At 40.3% G+C, this 21,957-nt stretch overlaps 1 protein-coding gene across 2 annotated transcripts; it reads left to right on the plus strand.

Annotated features, from left to right (window-relative positions):
• Positions 1-266: 266 nt before the first annotated feature.
• LOC139699947 (polycomb group protein Psc-like) lies at positions 267-14,797 on the plus strand. Of its 2 annotated transcripts, none has more exons than XM_071598344.1 (6): positions 267-354; positions 1,004-1,128; positions 2,587-2,739; positions 3,204-3,415; positions 9,053-9,238; positions 12,025-14,797. In XM_071598344.1, the coding sequence occupies exons 2-6, from the start codon at positions 1,017-1,019 to the stop codon at positions 14,179-14,181; spliced, it is 2,820 nt and encodes a 939-aa protein (XP_071454445.1). In that variant the 5' UTR covers positions 267-354; positions 1,004-1,016; the 3' UTR covers positions 14,182-14,797. The 2 variants fall into 2 exon arrangements, with proteins under 2 accessions (XP_071454445.1, XP_071454453.1); XM_071598352.1 differs by lacking the exon at positions 267-354 and adding an exon at positions 684-905.
• Positions 14,798-21,957: the final 7,160 nt, after the last annotated feature.

Below are 21,957 nucleotides of genomic sequence, written 5' to 3' on the forward strand. Positions count from 1 at the left end.
TCTGTGAATACCGACAACTTTACCCGCTGTCGCTAGACTGTAAACAATCCTTTTCCCAAATGTTTCTGACAATCTGTTTCTTCTGCTCGAGCGTGTGGTTCACATTATCGTGCTCATATTACTGATGGTCTCAGGCTTCTTTGAGTCATTTCCCGCGTGTGAGAGTCACTCGCATCAATCGTGCTTTTTTCGTGAAGCTGACAGACATATGGAGGTGTGTCACGTGACAACTCCCAAACAAGCATCGATGTTCATTCTTATTTGAAGGTTATTTTGTTTTCTGTTGAGTTGCAGGTGGCGTTGGCCTGAATCAATTCTCTGGTTATGGTGTAACTAGATTGAAAGAGATTTAAGGTATAATATGAAGATGTTGTGCTCAAGTTGATTACATTTTCCTCATTGCTTACTCCCTTCATTTCGCGCTCTCTTTTTCAACCGTACACGACATGGCATGAAATCTGATTTTCAATATGGCTGACCTCGCTCTTGGTATCGTGCATCTCTCAATCTGTTGTTATTTTTCTCTTTGCAAACGTGTTATTCATTGCTCTTGTATCGAATAATGCTTGAGTACTCTTCCGTGATCATAGCTGGCCAGCTTTACGTACTGTTAACGTCGATATTTTAATTTAGAATGCAATTTATTTTGCTTTGTTGACACATTGGAATCACATTCAGTTTCATTTACCTGGCTTTTGTGCTGTGGGTAGAGTTTACTGTTGCTTCATTTAGGTGTATGCAGAATTGAGAGTAGGAAAACTGGCACAATTTGTGGCTCATTCGTCAATATGTGTTAGCAGGTTATCCATAATCAATAATTGTCAAAATGAAGACCAGGAGGGCAGTCACATCATATTTCTCCCAGCAATGAACTTGCCTTAGCTGTGAATGTTCCGTAGAAACATGTTACTCCTTTTTTATTGCTTGTGTATTATGACCCAGCGTTTAATTCCCTCAATTAACCGTGCCCCTCATGTTCTAATGGAAGCATTTGTGTTCGCAGAAGTTAATTAACAATGAATCGGCCGTCAAGACTAAAATTGTCGGATGTCAACCCGAATTTGATATGCGTGCTCTGTGGAGGTTACTTCATCGACGCTACTACAATTGTGGAATGTCTCCATTCATGTGAGTATATTTTTGTTTTATTTTGAAACAGTGTTATACCAGAAGTTATTATTGTAAACTGTCTGAAGTAAATTGGCAGTGATAAAGCATTTTGACAATTACGTTTATTAAATGATCAAAAAGATAGAAGAAAATATCTTCAGTTAGCTTTGACTATAGACAAATTTTGGGATTTATGGGAAGTAAACACTAGGATTTCCATGAAAGTTAAGTTTTACTGTGCACTCTCTTGCATCCCAAGCCCCGGCAAAGGTGATGGGATAGTGATAATCGAGTCGCATAATTGTATTAATTTGTAAACCTTTGTTGTACTTTTGGAGATAGTTCCAAATTTTCAACTGATTTTCTCAACTATTAAATGAAAGAGTGCTCTCTCTCTCCTCATTGCCTTCCAGCATAAGCTAAATAATTGTATGATTGAATGAAACAATGGTATTGGAGTAGACATTATCGAAACTGACAGAGTAAATTCGTGTGTTTTGTCACCACCTAGTGAATTATATCTAACTCCATCACATTTGATTATCTTCAAGTTCATGATGTCTTCAAATGAAAAATAAATACCAATGTAAAACCCCGAATATCATTTAGCTTGATGGTAACAGTAATTGTCAAAATAGTTAAGTGAGAAGGAAACATTGAAGGAAGTGCGTACAGACTGGTTGAAATCGTAAGTTTTAGTTCAAGAAATAAAGATTCATGAGCCAGAAAATTTGCTGTGTAATGACTGAACCTGCACTTCTCCTGGTATATGTGTTAAGTCACATATAATCATGATGGCATTCACTAATAACATTTGGTGAGGCTTGCTAGGAGAGCATTCAAGAACATTCTCATTCTAATCATTTGTTGGTGCCGTGCTGTTTTGGACAAGGCTTGAGTGTTTGGGGGAAAATGAATCCTTGGATCCACATGATGGGCCTTCCCCTAGCTTTGTCTTGATTGTCTGAGATGTCACTTTAGTGCGCATCCACAAATTGATGGTTCCATAGGCTTTAGTCACATCTTTTGTCACAAAACATACCATATTATTTTCAATTTATATTAGTACTTTAATTCCTTTTTTTAAATGTAACTATTTTATTCCAATCTCAACCCATTTTTAGCACTATTTTGATTTTTTTTAAATGCCATGGGAGTAGCCCCACCATTTGCTGGACTTATCACATGCGTCATGTGAGTGATTCATCAGCAGTTAGTCATAATTTATAGTCAGCCAAGTTGTTGAGGTCATGACCAATAGAATGTCCATTAGTGAAAGAAAAGTAGTTATTGACTATGGCACATTATATTGCAATTATTATCTAAATGGTGAATATTTAATCAGTATTAAAATTATATTTACTAAATAATTTATGATAAAGTTTATGGCCCATCTACTCATAATGAATCGGTGAGTGGTTGGGAAGGTGTTGGTTTTTGTAGCCATTTAACTTTTGAGTTTCATTTTTCTTTCAGTCTGTAAAACATGTATCGTCAGGTATTTGGAAACGAGCAAATACTGCCCAATTTGTGATGTGCAAGTTCATAAGACTAAGCCTTTGCAGAATATCAGAGCTGACCATACTTTGCAAAATATTGTGTATAAATTGGTTCCTGGATTATATCAGAGTAAGTATTTTGATTTTGAGTTTAAAATACCAAAAAATGGCAAAAACAGTATTCGGCAATTATTATTCAATCTGAAATGGAACAGAAAACTTGGCCATTCATTCTAATGAAATATATGAGTTTTTAAAAGTAAGTTCACATTATTACCGTAGTCACTATCTGGTTATGTATGTGACCAAGCAGTCTTGTAGCAAGCCATGCTTGGTTCCCAAATTGCAGGAGAACTGAAAGATACCTGCCAAAAAGCTGTATTCCTTATGGGCATGCCCCAAAGCTAACATCACTACACTATTGGGCACATTGGTGCCCAGTAGGGTTGTAATGGCCTCACAAGCAAAAAAAAATACTATTTAATGATTCATTTTTGTGGGTAAACTATTCTAGATAATAAATGGTGGAATACAAAGTGCTTGAACTTAAACTGATATTGATTTTCTCTAATGTTCTGTATATATTGTTTGCAGATGAAATGAAACAAAGGCAGGAATTTTATGCGTGCCACCCTGAGGTCCCTCCTACGTCTGAGTATGATGCAGGTGCAATAAATGAAGAAACATCGTGTATATATTGTCCAGATGAAACTGTTGCTTTGTGTCTGGAATATTCTGGGAAGGCCTCTTCTAGTTTGTCCGTTGATGGAGCAAAATTAGACCATCTGTTTCCTCCATTAAGCAAGGTATTCAGTTTTTTCTTTTGGTCTCGCTCATATCAGACAGCACATAGAAACACTATGGTGTTGATATTTTACAGAAATACGTTTCTAACGTGTTGCCTTTTTGGCCATCAATCTAATTCAGAGTAATTCTCATTATTATTTTTATTAACTGATGAAAACATGCAGCATACATATTTTTTAAGAAACATACCGTTAGGGAAATTATTACCAAAATTCTCAAATTACATATAGAAGCCTAGTGATCAGATGACTTTTACCAAACTTAGCTTGCACTGCAGCCTGGTTTTAGCAGTGCTACTTAGTTTTCAGTTTGTGTATGTTGGATGAAGTGTGACTGTCCTGGTTGTTGAAATTGATATTTTATGATTGTTCCTGCTGTGCGAATTGTATGCTCTCCTTGGTTTTCAATATTAGAGTAGACTATGTTTTACTCTTAATGCTGGAGTGGTACCAATTCTTTTGGATGGACGGAATTAGTGTCACCCAGGCCATGGGAAATGCTGCCCAGAATTAAGTCCCATTATTTCTAAATGATATTGTCCACATGCTGAGAAACGGGGTGCATCTAGGTAGTGCAAAATGAATTCCAAGGCATGAAGTGTTTTATCTAGTTATTTCCTACGGTACTTTCTTTTAATGCAACTACAATATTCCGGTTTAATTCACAAATTTCAGTGTTTTCTGCTCAACAAAGTCTGAATATGGTGTCACATTATGCAGTTATGTTAATGTATATGTCATTTTATTTCCAATAATACAAGTAAATTGTTTCTCTTCATAATTGGCACAGTGAAAGTACAGTAAACATTGCACTAGTTCAAACTCAAATTTTAACTCTCAAAAATAGAATTATATGCTTTCATTCCTCTAGTTTGCAAACTTGCTGAAAGTTAAGGAATGCATTTCAATGCCAACCATTTTATTGGTATTCTAGTGATTATTTTTCTATTCTATTTCTAATTAACCTTCCTGTACTTGCCAATATATTATTTGAATCAGTAGCTACCATATTTCTTCGAATCTAAGATGTCCGTTAATTAAAGACACACCCAATTTTTAAAACCCTAAAACAAAAAAAAAAGTCAGCCGGCGATTCTAAGACGGGGTCAAACATGTGTTGGCTCTCAGGGATCCCTTGATTAGTGTTAAGTGGCAATCCGTGTTTCAGGGGATTAGTATGTGGTAATTTCCCGGAATTGCGGTGGGGCTATTGAACATGTGCAAAACATGTACAAGGGAAGGGAAAAGGGTGAGAATATTTATACTGTAACACTTCCCATGTGGGTGATCCCTCAATTTTTGTTGGTCAGGGAAATGTTAGACTCCGTTTTGATAGCTTCCTTAGAGCAGGGTGATTCAGCATGAGTAAATAACCTAGACCTGGCATGTGTCTGCGAGAATTGTACCCCGCGAGGTTCAAAAGGCAAGTTATCTTGTTCGTGGAAGAAAATAGGAACACAAGAGCAGCTGCAAGATTTCGTGTAAACGGCTGCAGTGTAAGACAATGGCATCGGAAAAAGTTCACTATTTTGCAAGTCTTCGTGAAAGAAGTTAACTGAGCCAAAACATGGAAGATCCCCGAGGTCGAAGCAGTGGTGTTGGAATATTTCAACACAAGGTGGACTTTTTGTGAGTTACAACCTACTGTGACGAAGCCCATGATGATCATGAATCTTTGGGCATCCCTCGCACACAATATTAGTTGAGGATGGGTAGAATGATTCATGCAACAAACAGGGCTAGCTTTGCAGTGGTGAACATCAATTTGTCAGAAGCTCCCAGTGGGCTAAGAACACAAATTGGTGTCTCACCAAAAACATGTGCTTGATCTTAGAAAGAAAGGGAATTTCATGCTGGGGCAGATGGCTAATGCAGATGAGTTAGCGAGTTATGTAGATTAATGCCAAATTACATGCTCAAGTAAAAGAGGGTCAAAGAAATTCCTCTGAATACAGGGTATGAAAAATTATGAGTTACGGTGTCGTGTGGTTGGCGGCCACGATATCATTGGTGGAAGCATAGTACAGAATGAGAGAGTCATATTTGGTTTACGAGCGTTTATTTAACCCTTTTCAAGCTATGTGGTTCAGGCACTGGGGAGTAGGGGTGAGTGAGCAGGGCTAGGCTGGGCATCTCTGGTATGGTCGTAGGCTTGACTGACGGACTCCAGAGGTGGTACGGAACGTCTGGAAAGGTGCAGGGTAAGGCTGGGTGTCTCTCGTGTGGTCGTAGGCCCGACCAATGGACTCGGAGGCAGGGTATCGGGTGAGGAATGGGTAAGGGAATGGGTCCCTGCTCCAGGATCATCTCACTTTATAAGGCATCAAGATAGCGTGGCCATCACGCCTTCGGGGGGAGGGATGACTTCAAAGTAGCTAAATTGTAGCAATAAGGGAATTGGGTAGCAGACCTTGTCTTGGTTTCCGAGAAACCCGCAAAACCCACATTACATCACCCTTGCAGCAAATTAGGCCTGGGGTGGGGTGTGTATGCCATGACATTTTTTGTCACCGTCAACCTTTCACTCAAACGACAATACAAAAATAAAATAGATGGTTGTTGGGTGCCTTACCGATTACAAAAATGTACACCATTTTCGATATTGCATTGGCACAAGTAATGAATTAAAATCGTACAAATAACTAATTGAAAAACATTCACCTTCACAGTGTTCACTCGTTTACACTTCTAAAATTCATAACACTACACTTATGCTGTGCCTTCGACATTTTCTTAGGCTGATTGTTTGTAGAAAAAGTCATAAAATTACAGCAAACATTGGAATATAAGTACATATCACTAAGATTAAAATGTAGAAGCACTCCGTCTTTGGTGATATTTCACAGAACGGCACTTGAAATTAATTGAGAGGTCGGCAACATTTTCAGTCGTATGAAGTCTTTTTCATGGGACAAGGCACCACCTAAGCGCCTGGGAAATTTGTTACTCGTACACCTTCTCCTCTTTCCTCGAAGCTTGCACCAATATTCTTGTGAGCACTGTACTCACAGTTTGGAATAGATCAAGGAGCATGCAGATGCAGAGTCCGCTTGTCCAGACGGTCTTGTCCTCCACGAACCACGTTAACTCCTCGATGCAGCCATAGAAGAAGGTCTGGTACAATAGAGAGGCAGTGATAGGCTTTTCTAGATTTCGGTCTTCCGGGCAGTGTTTGCGGCTTCATCTGCGATTGTTCTTATGGTGGGCGTGGCGGAGAGGTTTCTGGCTCTCTGGGAGTTTCCTGGATGCTTAGGGAGTGCATCAAGGGGCCTTAAGGAATTAAGGGAGTAAATGTTGGGGGTAGCCCATCACCTCACCAAAGTGGGTGTGCGCAACAGGGCCCAATCGATGTCCTTCCCAGGTGTCGGAGGCCGTCAGGTGGTTGTGGTTGCAACACCAACATTGCGTCCTTCGTCTTCCGTGCATTGGGCATCTTCCAATGTGGAGGCAGCCACGGTCATCAAGGGTTGGGTCAGGGATGGCCTCAAGTACAGATCCTTTCCAGGGGTGGGTGGTTTCTCAGGTGTGACTGGGATACTCCATTCTGCAGACAACAGGTCACTTTGCGGACATGTTTCGGACAAAATTATGCCTCTTTGATCGAATTTCCATTTACAGTTCAATTATACACTTTTCTTGGTACACTGGTAGTTCTGTTTCTTTCTGAACAAACTGCTCGCCTGTGATGTTGGCTGCTACATGTGATGGTCGCAAGTTGCTGCCATTTCTTATCTTGAAAAGAAAAGCGATCCCAAAAGATGTCATCGTTCAGGCCCAAGAAAGAGGCTGGAAAACAGAAGAATTAATTGTGCACTGATTAAACTTGGTGTGAGGACGCAGACCAGGTGACTGTTTGAATCAGCCCTCCATGCTTGGAATGGGCTCCTTCCTGGGCCATTTTACTGATGCTCCAAAAGATAAAATCAGAATGTTGAAGTCAGAACTTCAGGTCATTTTTGCGGGAATGACATCCATAGTGCAACAGATGGATGTCAGAATCAATAAGCTATTCAAGGACCGACTCCAAGAGCAGTACATTTCATGGTTGTCTGCACCTGAATGTGAGTTAAGTGCTACAGGAAAAATCAAACAAGCTTCTCCTATTAAAGTGGCATGACGGGTTTCTATGGCTTGGAGAATCCTTTCTAAGGAAAAGATCGTGAAGACTTTCAAGAATTGCTGTATCAGTAACAAGCTGGATGGCACAGAAGATGACGTCCTTTGGGGGAAGGATGATGAAGATAGTCTTTGCCAACAAGGATGGTGAAAGTACATGTGTTTTTAATATGCTTAGGTTGTTACTCGATCTGTCCCTTCCTCCAGCTTCACAACATGTGTTTACATGCATCTTTTTTGCATCTTTTTTTGCATCGAAACAGCAAATCAAAGCAGCCTAAAGAATGACATTACCTTGTACCAACTTTTCCGTTATTGTGCTTTTACTTAAGTTCCTTGTGCAATCAGTAACCAAGACGTTTGTTTCATTTCCATTACACCTCCAAGCTTGCATGGCTTTACTGGCTGAAGCACTCGACCGGATATTGAGGGATCTGGATTCGAATCCCAGTCAAGGCAAATGATTTTTACACTCTGAAATTTTTGCATTGAATTGCACATCAGTGGATGACTCCATTAAAAGTTACTGTTGCGGCATCTCCCACAGTTTCTTTGGAATTTGAAAAAATGGCTCGATGAACAGTTAATAGAAAAAGAAAAAGATTTTTACTGGCGTGGTTTCCGCAAATTGCCTGAAAGATGCAAATAATGTCTTAAGAGCAATTGAGCAAACTTTGAATAAAGCTCTTTTTATAATTGTTTCTAATTATAATTTTTTTTTTAAATCTGCATTTTGTACTTGTACAAGATCTGAGATATCATCACCTCTAAAAGATGGCGGAAAACAGTAGTAGTGTTGTTCAACCCATGGGCAACATCGCATAGGTAGGCTAGGTACCAATGCTATGATCATTGCCCTGGGCAATGCAACGTGTTGTCCAACTCCTGAGCAGTAATGAATGCAGTGTTGGCCATAGCTTGGTTACCTGTTTATTTATTTAATATTAATCTGGAAACAGCACTTTTTGGCCCTTATATCAGACTATTAACAATGGACACAATTACAAATACCCAAGGCATAGTTTGAGAAAAACCCACCCAGGTGGGAATCAAACCTGTGAATTTTGGGTTGGCAGATGAGAACATAACATAACAGGGTGAGTTTATTTAGTAATGAAATTCCCCTCGCAGAAAGTATTGATAAAAATTTTAGGGTTTTTACAGCCATTGCAGCAGGTAAATACCAGGTGCCATAAATAGAAATGTGCAAAAGTCTTGCTAGCCATTGAATAGCTAATAATTATTCCTTCAGGCCGTCTTTGGGCAAAATATTTTGCTAGTTATTCTTTGTTTTTTGATGTTTCGGTAGGGATCCCAAATGCATAAATGTGAGTCCTCCAAATTTACCTTGGGTGTTCCATCTTTGTTTGAAGGAAGGAGCCTTTCATAGTTGTTGTTGTGACGTTTTGACTATTATCACCAATATATTTGCTGATGATTGGCATAGAAAAAATTACTAGAGTGTTGATGCAGTTTCAGCTCTGATTGATACTATTTGCTCTGTCCCCTATTATATTTCAGGATTGTCATCCCCACCGGAGGTACTTTAGATGCCCTGCTGCTGTAACTGTCTCTCATTTGAAGAAGCTGTTGCGGTCCAAATATGGGGTATCAGCAGATCATCGGGTTGACATAATGTACAATGATGAGTTACTTAAGGAGGAATATTCACTTATGGATGTGGCTTACATTTACTTATGGAAAAGAGTAAGTGTTTTTTGAGTTCAGAGAATTGTGGTTTTGAAATTTTGATTATTCAAGTCAAGTTTGGTGTATGATGCATAGAAATGCTTTGCAGTACTAAAACCATGAACATTATCATTATGAATAAATGGAAGTTAACATTATTCTCAGGAAAATTCGGTTTATTTCTCAGGGCTATGCTATGCTCATAAAAAACATTTTTCATTAAATTTGAGAGATATTTTTATTAATTTTAAAAAAATAATTATTGTTGGTTGAAGTTACTCTCTAGTATTAACAAAATAAATTCCATGTACACTATTAGAAATGGAACTTGTAATATATTAATGGAAGAAGAAGTTTTCCCAATAAACAAAGAATATATAACCTTCAAGATAGAAATAATAGGCCAGGTAATGTGGATGTAAAAGAGGAATATGCTAAAAATGAGATTTTAAAAAAAGGAGTACTTTTACTACTGCAAGATGGGAAAGGTATTAAAGCAAATGAAATCCAAGAAGACTCTACTAATAGATAACATCCCTGCAAAAGAGTTAAGGAAAATTGGGAAGAAAGATTTTATATAGCCTAATTTGTGACATTAATTAGGGAAGACATTCCGAGATGTCTATTGATGCCCATCTCAAAGAAAAGGAAAAGCAAAAATTGCTATAAATAATAGTTCTTTCATTTCTTCATTATTGTTTCAATTGTTTCCTGTTGGCAATGATTGATCTCACAGAGGGAAGTGGGATGTTGTCAGTAGCAAAAGCTTGCCTAGCAATTTTTTGCTTAACTTTGTTTTTCTGCAACTGAATTGCTTAGTTACCCCTATTTTTTATGATCGATTTCCTTCAAATACCTATGCACTGGTCATTTGAAGCACTTATCAATGAATGCAATTCGTGACTGCCTGGCTGATCTGATTTTCCACAAACCTAACTTCTTTGGTGAGTTCCCCGTCACTCCTGCCTCCATTCTTCCCATACCTCGCTTACCATTGCCTCATGTATACTTTGAAGGGGGTGGGAGATAATAGTCTTTTCTGCCTTAATTCCCATACTTACCGTGCTCACTCTGAATTTTAATCCCCAACCTGTCCATTTGCAGACTGAGAAAGGTACAAATTTTAAATAAATTACCTAAACTTCGTTTCCACTCCTGTCTTCTGCAATGCATTCATTAATTCGACCCAATTCAATCGGATGTCTAAACATGCAGGCCTAATCTCGGGTAGGCTTTTATCTAAGCTAATAATACTCTTCCCCCAATCTTTTTGCTAGATACTGGTGCTGCTTCACACTGGCCCTCTTCCCATTCGCTGTATATTTTTCTGTAAACTTTGCTCTTATAATCACCAACATATTTCCATTTCACATCTCAGAGCTCTACATATCTACATCCTTGCTCTCATCATCTCTACTTTGTGTTTTCTACGAGGGTCATCCGGAAAGTAATACCCGTTCGTGCCGCATGAAGTGCTGACGACGCGAGTAGCCGCTGGACGAGGTCAGATAGCTTCAGTGGCTTGTCTGCCTTCTCTGAGCCAAGTTGCGTGACGCTAGCATTACCTGTGTTGTTTCTGTGATTGTTTACAATGTTTAAAAAAATTGAGAACGCCGCCAGTTGTGAAGTGAGGGCAGTGATTAAATTCCTCAATGCAAGAAACGTTCGCCCATGTGATATTCATCGCCAATTTAAGGAGGTGTATGGAGACAATGTAATGGACGAGTCGTCTGTTCGGCGGTGGTGTCGCAACTTCAACATGGGGAGGGGGAACACACACGACGATGAGCGTTCGGGGAGACCGTCTGTCATTACAGACCAACTGGTGAGCTCAGTTGACGAATTCGTGAGGAACGATCGGCGCGTCACAATTGATGACATCTGTGAGCATTTTCCCAATGTTTCTCGAACAATTGTTCATGAAATTGTTAAACACCATCTGCATTATGCAAAAATTTGTGCAAGATGGGTCCCTCGCGTATCTCAATGAGCTGGCGGCGAAGGACTATGCAGCAGGAATACAGAAACTTGTCACACGTTATGACAAATGCCTTAATTTGCTTGGAGATTATGTTGAGAAGTAGTTTAAAGTATCCTCTTTCAAATAAAATTTTTTATGTTTGTTAATATTTACTTTTGTGTCTTTATTTCACGAACGGGTACTACTTTCCGGATGACCCTCGTATCTTCCTTGACCTCAACAAGGTCATAGCATTTCAAGTCCGTTTTCTAACAGTCGGTCTTCTTCTGTGCTTTTTTACAAGGGTCTACTATCAATTTGACTGTACAAGGATTTATTGTGATATGATGCCTGATGAAGCCTTGCCTCCACCACTGCTGGGCATGATAATTGCCCTAGGGTTTTGAGTCCCTTAGTTGCTCATTATCATAATTATGTTCTTCATAAAGTTTTGGATTAATGATTGAGAGGGTTTCCCATTGCCTTCCCAATAGTAGTTTTTACTCTGTGAAGTTACTGCCTCACTGAGGAACAGACACAGTGCGGACTGCCTTTTGTCTGGCTCCTAACCTTTAACCTCTACCTGGAGCAATCATCATTGCTCACGCCAGCTTATTATTGGGTGAACTGTGCCATTAGCTATCAAACTGACCTTCAGGTTGACACCTGCAGTTGATTTTTTTTATGTAAAATATGTGTGGGCTTTATCGTCATAATTTCTCTTTATACCTGTAAAACTTGCATGATTTTTTCCTCCTGAGAGCTTACTGAATGTTATCGTATACCTACCTTTTCAGTATTTTCCATGCAACTGGCTCATTTAACATTGTGATAATCTTTTCAGAAGGGTTTCATGCGCTTCACATACAGGATATTTGAGTGGCCACACAAAAGGAGGAGATTAGATCATGAACGATACAAAACTGTTCCCAATTTTGTCATGGATGCAGCAAAAAGTGAACTTTTGGGTAACGTGAGTGAGATTAAGGCTGTGGAAGACAGGAAGCAAGATAGTGAAAGGTTAGTTCATGACCAAGTCCCATCAGTGTCGGAGTTGAACGTTAAGGCTTCCGAGATGACCAAGGCCAATTGTGATACGTGTGTGGACAGAGGAGGGACTGCAGTGAGTGCTCCCTCAGGTGAAGAGTGGAAGGAAGTGCAATTGCAGATTAGTGAGAATGGCATCATGAGTGTGAGGAACATGGATGACCTCGTGTCGGCTGTGGAAGGAGGGCTACTGAGTGGTGCTTTCAATGAGACTGTAATCAGCAGTGGGAAAGCAGAGGAGAATGGTGGCGAGTTGGGTAAGAGTGAATTGGATAACGCTGTGCCTGCAGGAAAAGAAGGTGCAAAATCATCTGGGAAGATAAAAGAAATCCCCAAGAATTGCAAGGGAGCCACAGGTGATGACCAGAAAACCATGCAATGTGGTAGTGCACATCCAGAAGATGCAGTGGTGAAGTCTGTATCCCCTGTTGAAAATAACTATGTTAGCACTCCCTCAACCCCCACGTTGCCTGCCAAGACAATTGGATTGGACAGAACATCTGGACTGAGAGCCTGTGCCAGTGGCGTAAGGTTTAGTTTTCCAAAGAAGGAGTTGAGTTCAAAACCAAAGGATATGAACAATAAGGAAATGGGTGGTGAGATAGGAGCCAGTATGCCCTCATTGGAGTGCCTCTCTCCACTCAACTCATGCCCCCAGCCATGCACAACACGCACCGCAAGTACCGTCACCCCCAATGTAAGTTTGACACCAATCCCTCCCAGTGTGGTGGCATGCAATTCTCCACCCAGCCCAGCAATTCCAAAAAGATCAAATTCTGCACCAGTTGGCTACAAGACTCTGAAAACTCCACCAAAAACTTGGAATCCCAGCATTCCAAGAGCCAGGGTTTTGGCAAACCATTCGTCCTTTGGGAAATCAAATGTGGGGAACCTCAATGGCAACATTGGCCTGGCTGGGCAGTCCACCCCATCGAAAGCTGATGGCAGAATGGATGGCAAAGTCAATTCGGTGGGTGTGGAAGGGGCTGGGTGTGGTGCTGTGCGGTTGCCTCCGACGTCATCCCCAAAACCCCTTCGCTTCTTCAAGATACGAAATAACATGCCCAGATATTTGGGCAATCCCTCATCTGGAGTGAAACCAATGTACTCAGTGCACCCTGGGGCAGGTGGTGGGGTTGCACCAGTGACACCAAAGCCCTCTTTGCCTTCCCCCAAGGTGGATCTCAAGGCCAGCCCAGCAGCACCACCCCTGGCCACCTCAACGTCGATCGAGTGCAAAGTGGAGAAGAGCCCGACACTCACAACAAAGGTGGCATTTCCAGTCACTCCAATGTCGAGGAGCAGCCACAAGCCCCCTAGTGGGGCAACGACGACAGCGGCAGCAAGCCATCCCCCGCCCTCTCCCCCATTGCTCCTGCAAACTCCACCCGTGGTGGCCTCTCATGCCTCCTCGGCCCAATTGCCAATGTCCCGGACCACTACCACCACCACCCAGAGCATGCCGCCTCCCATCAGCACGATGTCCTCCTCAGGCTATCACCCCTCGCTTCCACCCATTATCAGCATGAAATTTGGACAATCAAGATCTACACCAGCCGAGAGGGCCCTGTCGCAGACCCCTCCCCCCCCTCCACCTGCTGTGCAGAGGGTGCCTGCATCTCTCCACAACTTCCATCATCCCGTGACGCCAATCCACTTATTACAGCACCGGCAGACACCCAAGACCCCAGGGAAGCTCAATGGTGAGATCAGCAATGGCAGCAGTGGTGGTGATGCCAGGACCTTTGCCAAAAGTGAGAAATCCATTGATGGCCCCCCTGTCCCCAAGGTTGCTTCTCCACCTCCCGAGGCACTGAAAGCGAAGGCAGAGCCAAGTCGTGAGGTGGCAAAGAAGGAGCCTGTCAATGGGCAGATAGAGGGTAATGGTGTGCCGGCTCTAATACCCCCTCCCCCTGTCGTGGATGGAAAAAGCATGGCCCCCAGCAAATGTTGAGCATGTAACATATATAAGAATATTAATATATATACATATATATATATATATGATGCATATATATTTTTTGTGTGTTGCTTTTGGACTTATTTCCTCCTTCCTAGTGAGTAGGTGGTGATATCTTCATCTGTGATTATTCCCACATCGTACTGTGTGTGTGCGCACACACCAGTGATTCCCCTCTCAGCGCCTGCTTGGAAGGCACTCCTTTTTTGAACCACCCTTGCCTTGCGACCTTTTTGCATCAGGACATGTTATTCACGATGTTAGATTTTACAGAAAACTTTTTAAAGATGTTTGATTCTCCTTTGGAGCATAAAGCAAATTTGTGTTTAACTTTTCTAGTCCCTTGACTATATTTTGATACTTATTGTAAAGAGGACGAATGGTTGAAAATCATGTTGACTGTTGTAAATTTGTGAAGTTTGAAGAGTTTTAATGATGAATTTTGAATGGTATGCTGTATATAACATAAGCTTTTAAAGATGCAGTTATTTTTATGTATAGTTGACTGCTTTCTCGTTAATAAACCAACAATTATAAACTATGTTTTGTGATGTTTGTAAATACAATATAAACTTCTGCTGGAGTACAAAAGGGTGTGGTGATTGATTATGTTTGTCTTCAATTCCAGTACTAAACCCTTTATTTAATAAAAATATGTTGAATTTTTAATTGTGAATTTTATATAATTTAATCTCATTACAGTTGCATCTTATTCTTTTTATTTCAATTTTATCTTAATTAGAGTTTATTGATACTAGTTAAGAATTAGTATATTTTCATATGAATCATTTTATTTCTGGGTTCCTGGAGCACATTAATTAGGTATTTATGAGTGGAGGTATCTGCTTTTTGTCATTTAAAAATTATCTTTTTGAAAAAAATTGCCCACTAGAGGTGACATTCTTTCAAAATATTAATTCACCCAAGTCTTCCAGTCACGATTGGGTTTTTAATGGACTTTGATGCAGTATTGCAACTTCATGGGGCCAAAGCACAGTGCTAAACTTCAAAGCCACCCTGCTGAACATACACTAAACACCCTATAACATGCTCCACTGCCATAAACAATTCTGTGTATATTGCCAATTTTCTTCTCAATAACCTAACAATTTTCTCTCTAAGTCTTCTATATCCCTTGTCTTGATTTTTTCTTAAGTCACTTATCCCTTTGAATGTTGTGCAGGTATTCTCTCTTTCACTATCATGCCTATAAATTCATTGGTTTCCTTTCCATCTATTTTATTTTTCCCATAATCACTCAGTATGTTTGTGGGTAGGAATTTCAACTTAGGGCTAGGAAAATCTAAGTAAAAAAAGCTAAGTGTAGTGTAGCTGCTAAGTCTAGGTAATGTGGAGAAAGTCAGGGAATGCTCAGTTTCTGCACCAATCAGAAATAGTCAAAATTTCAAATAATTTTGAATATTATCAGTGATTAAGGAAATTTTGATGGGAATGATATTCCATTTATTGTCAAGACCTGTTCTTTTTGGCTTTGGCTATCACTCATGGAGGAACATTGACAAAAACCACAGTTGATGCCTGCAGATTGGAGCAGCACAGCTAGGGAGGATGAATCACTGTAAGTCAATAATTGGGTTCCAAAAACTGGAGAAAATTTAAGAAAAAAGTTCCACATTTAAAATGGAAACTGACTGCAAATAGTTTACTAGTTTTGACTAGCAATTTATTTTTCTGTTATTATTATTGAATATCCATCCCCATGGCGTGGTGGAAGGAATTGTACCCATGCCAGATAGGTCGAAGGGTAAGAGCCAGACAAAAGGATGTCCGCGCTGCATCTGTTCCTCAGTGAGGTAGCTGCAAAGGTATCTGACCCCAATGGGGTTACCATATGAGTGATGGTGTCATATTAAAAACACTATTTGAGGAAGAAAACAAGAAACTACCTCAATTATTCATCCCGTGAACTGATGTTGGACAGGATTATTAGGAAGACTTGGAGCTACTATGGGACTCTGCCTGCTGGTGCCCATGCTGCCGGGCATGTGTCATGTTCAGCAGTGGTAAGGGGAAGCCATTTTTCAGGTGTCATCAAAGGAAATTCATGAAAAGCAAAATCAACTGCAGGAGATGGGAGGATCACACCAGTTAGAATAACTGGGAATTTTATGACAAAGTTAAGGACAGGGTAATTGACAATTATGAAGCAAGAGATCAAGAAATATAGATGTGTTATGTTTGTTTGAGGGGCGATGGATGATGGAGTAATGGTTGTGGAATATTGTATTGTGGAGAGGAAGATCTAGTGAGGAGAGGTAGGAGTGTTGAGCAAAAAGTTGGGAAGATGCATTTTAACTATAGATCAGGTGAGGGAAGAATATTAGGCTAAACATGAACAATGAACTTATTCATTATTTACATCTATATTGTGGCAAATATTCGAGGGGGAAGAAATAGAAATGAATGATCAATTTGAAGAAATAATTGTGGATGTTCCTGGAAGGAAGTATTTGATAGTGATTGGGGGATGGAATGTGATGGTGGATGAAGGGGGTGAAGTATGTGATTTATGAAAAAATTACTGTAGGGAGAAAGGAACTTGAGTTTTGAGGGAGACATGACTTATTCATGAGAAATACTTGGTTTTAAACTTTAAAACACCATGACAGACATAGGCATACATGGAAAATGCTCAGGGAATCAAGAATATCTATACTATATTATGCATAGGAGCAGTACAATAAATTTGTACAGTTCCTTGGAGTAAATGTGGATTCAAATCATATGCGATGCAGTATTACATGAGATTGTAGAGGATAAAGCAGAGGAGACTGGTGAGAGATTGGGATATTGAAGCATTAACCAGAATGAAAAAGGTGTGCCAGAAGGTAGAGAAAAACTTGAATGAAGGCAGGTATTGTATGAGGAAAATGGCAATATTTTGGAAAAGGGAGAAATCCAAAGGAGGTGGATGCTGAATGTTTGAGTGGTGATGGAATTTGGAAGACTTGTTTCAGTGAAGAGCATAGCAAGGGAAGGGTAACAATAGGCATGCTGGAAGGAAGGATGGGGGTGGAATGTATGCAGAATTTTGCTGAAGGGCTATTCTAATATAAGTAGTCATATTATGGGAGGTATGGGTCGCGGTAATCCGGTGAGTAGAGCGTTGGATTGTTGACCGGAGGGTCCTAGGTTCGATTCCCGAGCAAGGCACTCTGGGCACCTGCAGCTCCACCCAAGCTATGTGATATTTTGGGTACCAGGTCTTCCTGGGAAACCATAACTGGCACAGGGAAAGGAACTGGCCCCCCTATGTGAATTTCACATGCCATCGGGCTTAGTACTGGGTGAACTCTACCATCACCTGCCAAACAGACCTTCGGGTTGATTACTGTGTTTATGGTTTTATTATGGGAGGCTTGGAAATATGGTGATGGTTAGCCTTCATCTAAAACCTACCTTATATGGCTGACTACCAAAAAAGCAATGTATGCCTAAATTTATGATAGAACTACTCCAACTTATTGACACCTTCAATGATGTGGAAAAATTTTTGCTGCATCAATTTTCTTGAAATTAGAACTTAGTACCTTGTCTTTAAACAAAAGCCTTCATGCCAAAGTTTTTATAAATTTGACCTTATGTGCAATATAATGGGAGCATACCTGATCAGATTTGGGGCATGAGACTAACCTGAGGAGTGATGAATTGTTTGGGAAGCAAATAAAGAAACAGTCATTTCAACTCTAAAGATGAAATCACACTACAACATGAAAGTTTGACCCAGTAGACTAATCAATAGTGCCTATCACCATCAACCTATGCTGGCCATATGCCAGATGGGAGATCTCTCTTCTCAATTATAATTTATTAGCCTTAACTAATGCATTCTTCATCTCCTCAAATTGTCTATTATTAATGCCATCCAATATTCTCATCATCCACATTTGAGTAATCGTTTGTAGATGCAGTCAACATACCATTGCCCTCTTCTTCCTGCTCCCATGATAAATGCAATCCCTGGCTTGTATGCCTTAACTGAGGCAATGCACAGCTAATTCAGCTCCCTTAGCCCTTTAACTGCCAGCCGACTGATTCATCAGCCATATTTTTTTCCCTTGAGATAGCCCCACAAATGAAAGGCATTTGACCAAGGCAACTGAATTTCCTTTACCTGAGTTGTCGATGAAAGTGTGTTCCCATCATCCTCACAAGCAATGCTTCCTTTGCACTTATGTTTTGCTTTCAGATCCTTAAAAGGTTTCATCGGCAGTATCATATGCTGCCTTGTCCATGGTCTCTCTTAGGAGTGCTTGAAATAGTTTGTCTGACTTTATTATTTCTTTTGATGTGAGTGTGTGGTCAGACTGTCATCAAATGCTGAATAATTTATTTTATGACTAACTGTATCTTACAAAATGATTTATAATCATAATAAAAAATCCTCATGTTATTGTTATTTTCAGATTTATATATGTACAGGGTTCGTCCGGAAAATAAGTGTACTGAGCTCAGGAAAAAAAATTTATTACACTTTTACATATCTTAAGCTAATATTCCTCAAAATAGGACCCTTGTGAGTCGATACACTTGTTCCAGCGGCGTTCCCATTCCTGGAACGCTCCCGCGAAGGCATCATCGGGAACCTCTCGAAGACTTGTCGTCGACCTCTTCTCTGCCCTCCACGAACATCTTGTGCCACCGAAAGATCATGTTTCTGGACATGGCTGACTCCCCGTAAGCCTGGTTAATCATACCGACAGTTTCAGTAGACGATTTCCCAAGCTTTACCGCAAATTTGATGGAATAACGCTGCTCCAAAAACTTTGGCATCGCGTTCCGTGACGTGGGTCAAAGCGTGGAGGTTCGTGTTAACAGAGCTCCTCACTACACCACAGCTCAGAGCCGACTGCCTTTTTCAGCGTCGCTTGCCAACATACCCCCCTCCAATCGCAGCCCATCAGAGCGGTGCTGGGAGGGGGATCGAGATGGTGCGGGGGCTAACGTACTGGCTTCCCACCCTGAGGGCGCGGGTTCAAATCCCGGCGGTGTTGAATATTTTTCAGAGGTATCTCGATCCCTACTTGAGGTGCTTTGTGGAGGGCACTTTGAGGGAGTACGCCGTCCGTCGGATGGGACGTTAAACTGCGGACCCCTTGGCGCCTTTCGTAAAGAGTAGGCTAATGCCGACGCCGGGTTTCTCTCCACCCTTCATCCTTTCCTGTCCATCCCCTATGGCGCAAATGACCTTAGCTGTCGGTCGCCTCCCCTCAAAACTACTACTACTGCGGTGCTGGGCGTGCCTGGAGCGGCGCGCCCAGCCCAGGAGTCAGTACACTTATTTTCCGGACGAACCCTGTATGCCTCAGAATATGGATGTTATTTCTGGGTTCATAGATCTATGCTTAAAATCTACCTTAGCCAGCCACCATGTTGTGCCTTATTTGATCCATTGTTACCTAACATGAATGAAAATAGATTTGTGGTATCTTGTGTTTTGTTTCAAATTCAATTCATCATTTGGGAATATGACTGTTGGGCATTGCAGATTGGCTAGTGTTATTGGTAACTCGCCGATATTTTTACCCAGGTACTTGAGAGAAAATGATTGAATACAGTAAATGTAATTTATTGTTTTTGGCTTTTAAATTTATTTCTAAAATATTAGAAATGGGTAATGAGACTGACTTCTTGGAACTTATCCAATGTAGAAAAAAATTGTAGCTTTGTTAATTTCACTTAAAATTTTAATCTTACTAGGGGTTTTAATGCGTAGTATTAGGTCTGGAGATAATACTACCTGAAGATAAATGTGTTGAAACCTATGCTGTAAGATTTAAACATTAAGTGGAAATTAACAAAGCTACAATTTTTCATTCCGTCTTCTAAAATATTTATTTGAGAAACATATACAGAAATAATGTTAAAGGATTTGAAAACCAATGACCTCTGAAGACATTTTGCTTGATGGAGAGTTTTATGGCTCATTATTGTCGGACACATTTTATCGAGAGATGTGTTTGTTGAACTTTGACAATCCATTCTTTCATCCATTGTACCTGGTCAAGGGTGAATAGATTTTACATCTCATCTTCTCCATTCAGTTCAAGAAGGAGGTGCTCATTGCAATTGGGTTTAATTGTTTGCCAAAAATTGCTAATCAAGTCCCTTGGGAGGCAAAGAACCAAAATATACTCCCCCGTTTGATGAGGGACCAATCGGAACTTAATGTATTTTTTTGGGTCACTTCTCAATGGTATCATAAAGCAAACTAATTCATATGCTCTACGCTTCCTCAGTGCTAAAAAAGTATTTCTTGTGCAAGGAAGTGGGGAAAGATGAGGACTGTAGGACTAAGAGTTTCATTGATTGTATTTTGAACATGGGCACACACCATAGGTCAATCAAATTGCCCAAAAACTCCAGTAAGTGAAGTTATCATTGACAGCCCTGCTAATAGTTGACCATAGTGGTCTAAATTATCCGGGGCAGGGCTGCCGCCTACTTGGAAAAGTCCAGAAGAGAAATCACAAAATTCAAGAGATTTAATCATCTATTTAAGAGAAATCACAAAAGTTTTTCAGTCACTTATCCTTGTCTGAAAAAAAACCACCTAAACGAAAGGTCTCCAGTGTTTTATAAAGGATGGCTGAGTTGATTATATTTCACCAGATCTTCCAGTTTGTCTTGCTAATTATAACAAAATAAGCAAACGTTTTTGATTCTTGACTGCTGGTTTCCTACCATCCTGAGGTTATTGTGCATTTCTTAACGTGACCATGCTTAATCTGAGTAAGAGTGGTCTGGGTGTGTGTGATTCAATCCACAGATTTGGCAACTGGGGATTAGATCACGCAGTGCATGTGTGCATCAAGAAAGAACAATTCTGAGGGATGTAATTGCTTGAGTTGGAAATCCTGTGTCCTGTCAAAAGATTTTCATCTCCAGGAAGAAGATCCATGCGGGTGATGGGGGCTACCTTATGATTCAATTTCTTCGTGGAAAGCATTTTTCATAGTCAGAGGCAGCAAACTGTACATGTTTCACCCTAAAGTTGATGGAGCTGATGCAGTAATTGGATTAAATCAACATATCAAGGGCAGTTTAAAGAAGTAGATAAGGCTTCAATTATTATTATACAATGATTTCATGGGAGAATTGATACCTCCCATATAATTTACTGCTACCTAGATGAGAGACAGGGTCAAGTATTGAAGAAAAAGGTGTCTTTTAATTAAATTTTCAAGTACGAATTAATTTTTCAAGTACTGATAATTTTTTATGTACTTAACAAAGCAAATCTCCCTCCTGGTAAAGGCCTGATATCAGTGTGCTCCAAGTTATACTGAAGGATTGGGACATGAGTGACTTCAAGAGAAATGAAACCCGCCTGGCCAATTGGAAGAGTCTGTGAGATGTGGTGTCAAGGAACTTTTAAAATGTTGCAAACAAAGAGGTATTTGCAGTAGACAAGGAAACAGGAGGAGGCATCCCTGGTGCATCAAATGCAACATAGACCTTAGTAGTGAATGTTTCCCAGAATGAGCTAAAGTAAGTGTATGAGATGTAATGAAATAATTGACTTTGTAATTCCACACACTTTATTTAAAAACACACGACCCAGGTTTCGACGTTGAACGTCATCATCAGGTGGTCCTCATAGAAGCACGCTGGCTATATATACCTTCTGATCATAGGAGGGGGGGGTTGGTCAGAGAGGGAGGTCGGAGGGGTAAAAAGGTTACAATGTAGCTGGGAAGAAAAGAGAATTACATTTTTGATTTAGAAGAGTGGTAGGTCTAGGAGTGG

This window comes from Hetaerina americana, unplaced genomic scaffold (assembly GCF_022747635.1).
Source record: "Hetaerina americana unplaced genomic scaffold, ioHetAmer1.1.p SCAF_10, whole genome shotgun sequence".
NCBI lineage: Eukaryota > Metazoa > Arthropoda > Insecta > Odonata > Calopterygidae > Hetaerina > Hetaerina americana.

Coding starts and splice junctions, on each gene's coding strand:
- LOC139699947 (XM_071598344.1), top strand. CDS start 1,017: ATGAATCGGCCGTCAAGACTAAAATTGTCGGATGTCAACCCGAATTTG. Junction 2,740..3,203: donor GGTTCCTGGATTATATCAGA/GTAAGTATTTTG, acceptor TATTGTTTGCAG/ATGAAATGAAACAAAGGCAG. Junction 3,416..9,052: donor TGTTTCCTCCATTAAGCAAG/GTATTCAGTTTT, acceptor ATTATATTTCAG/GATTGTCATCCCCACCGGAG.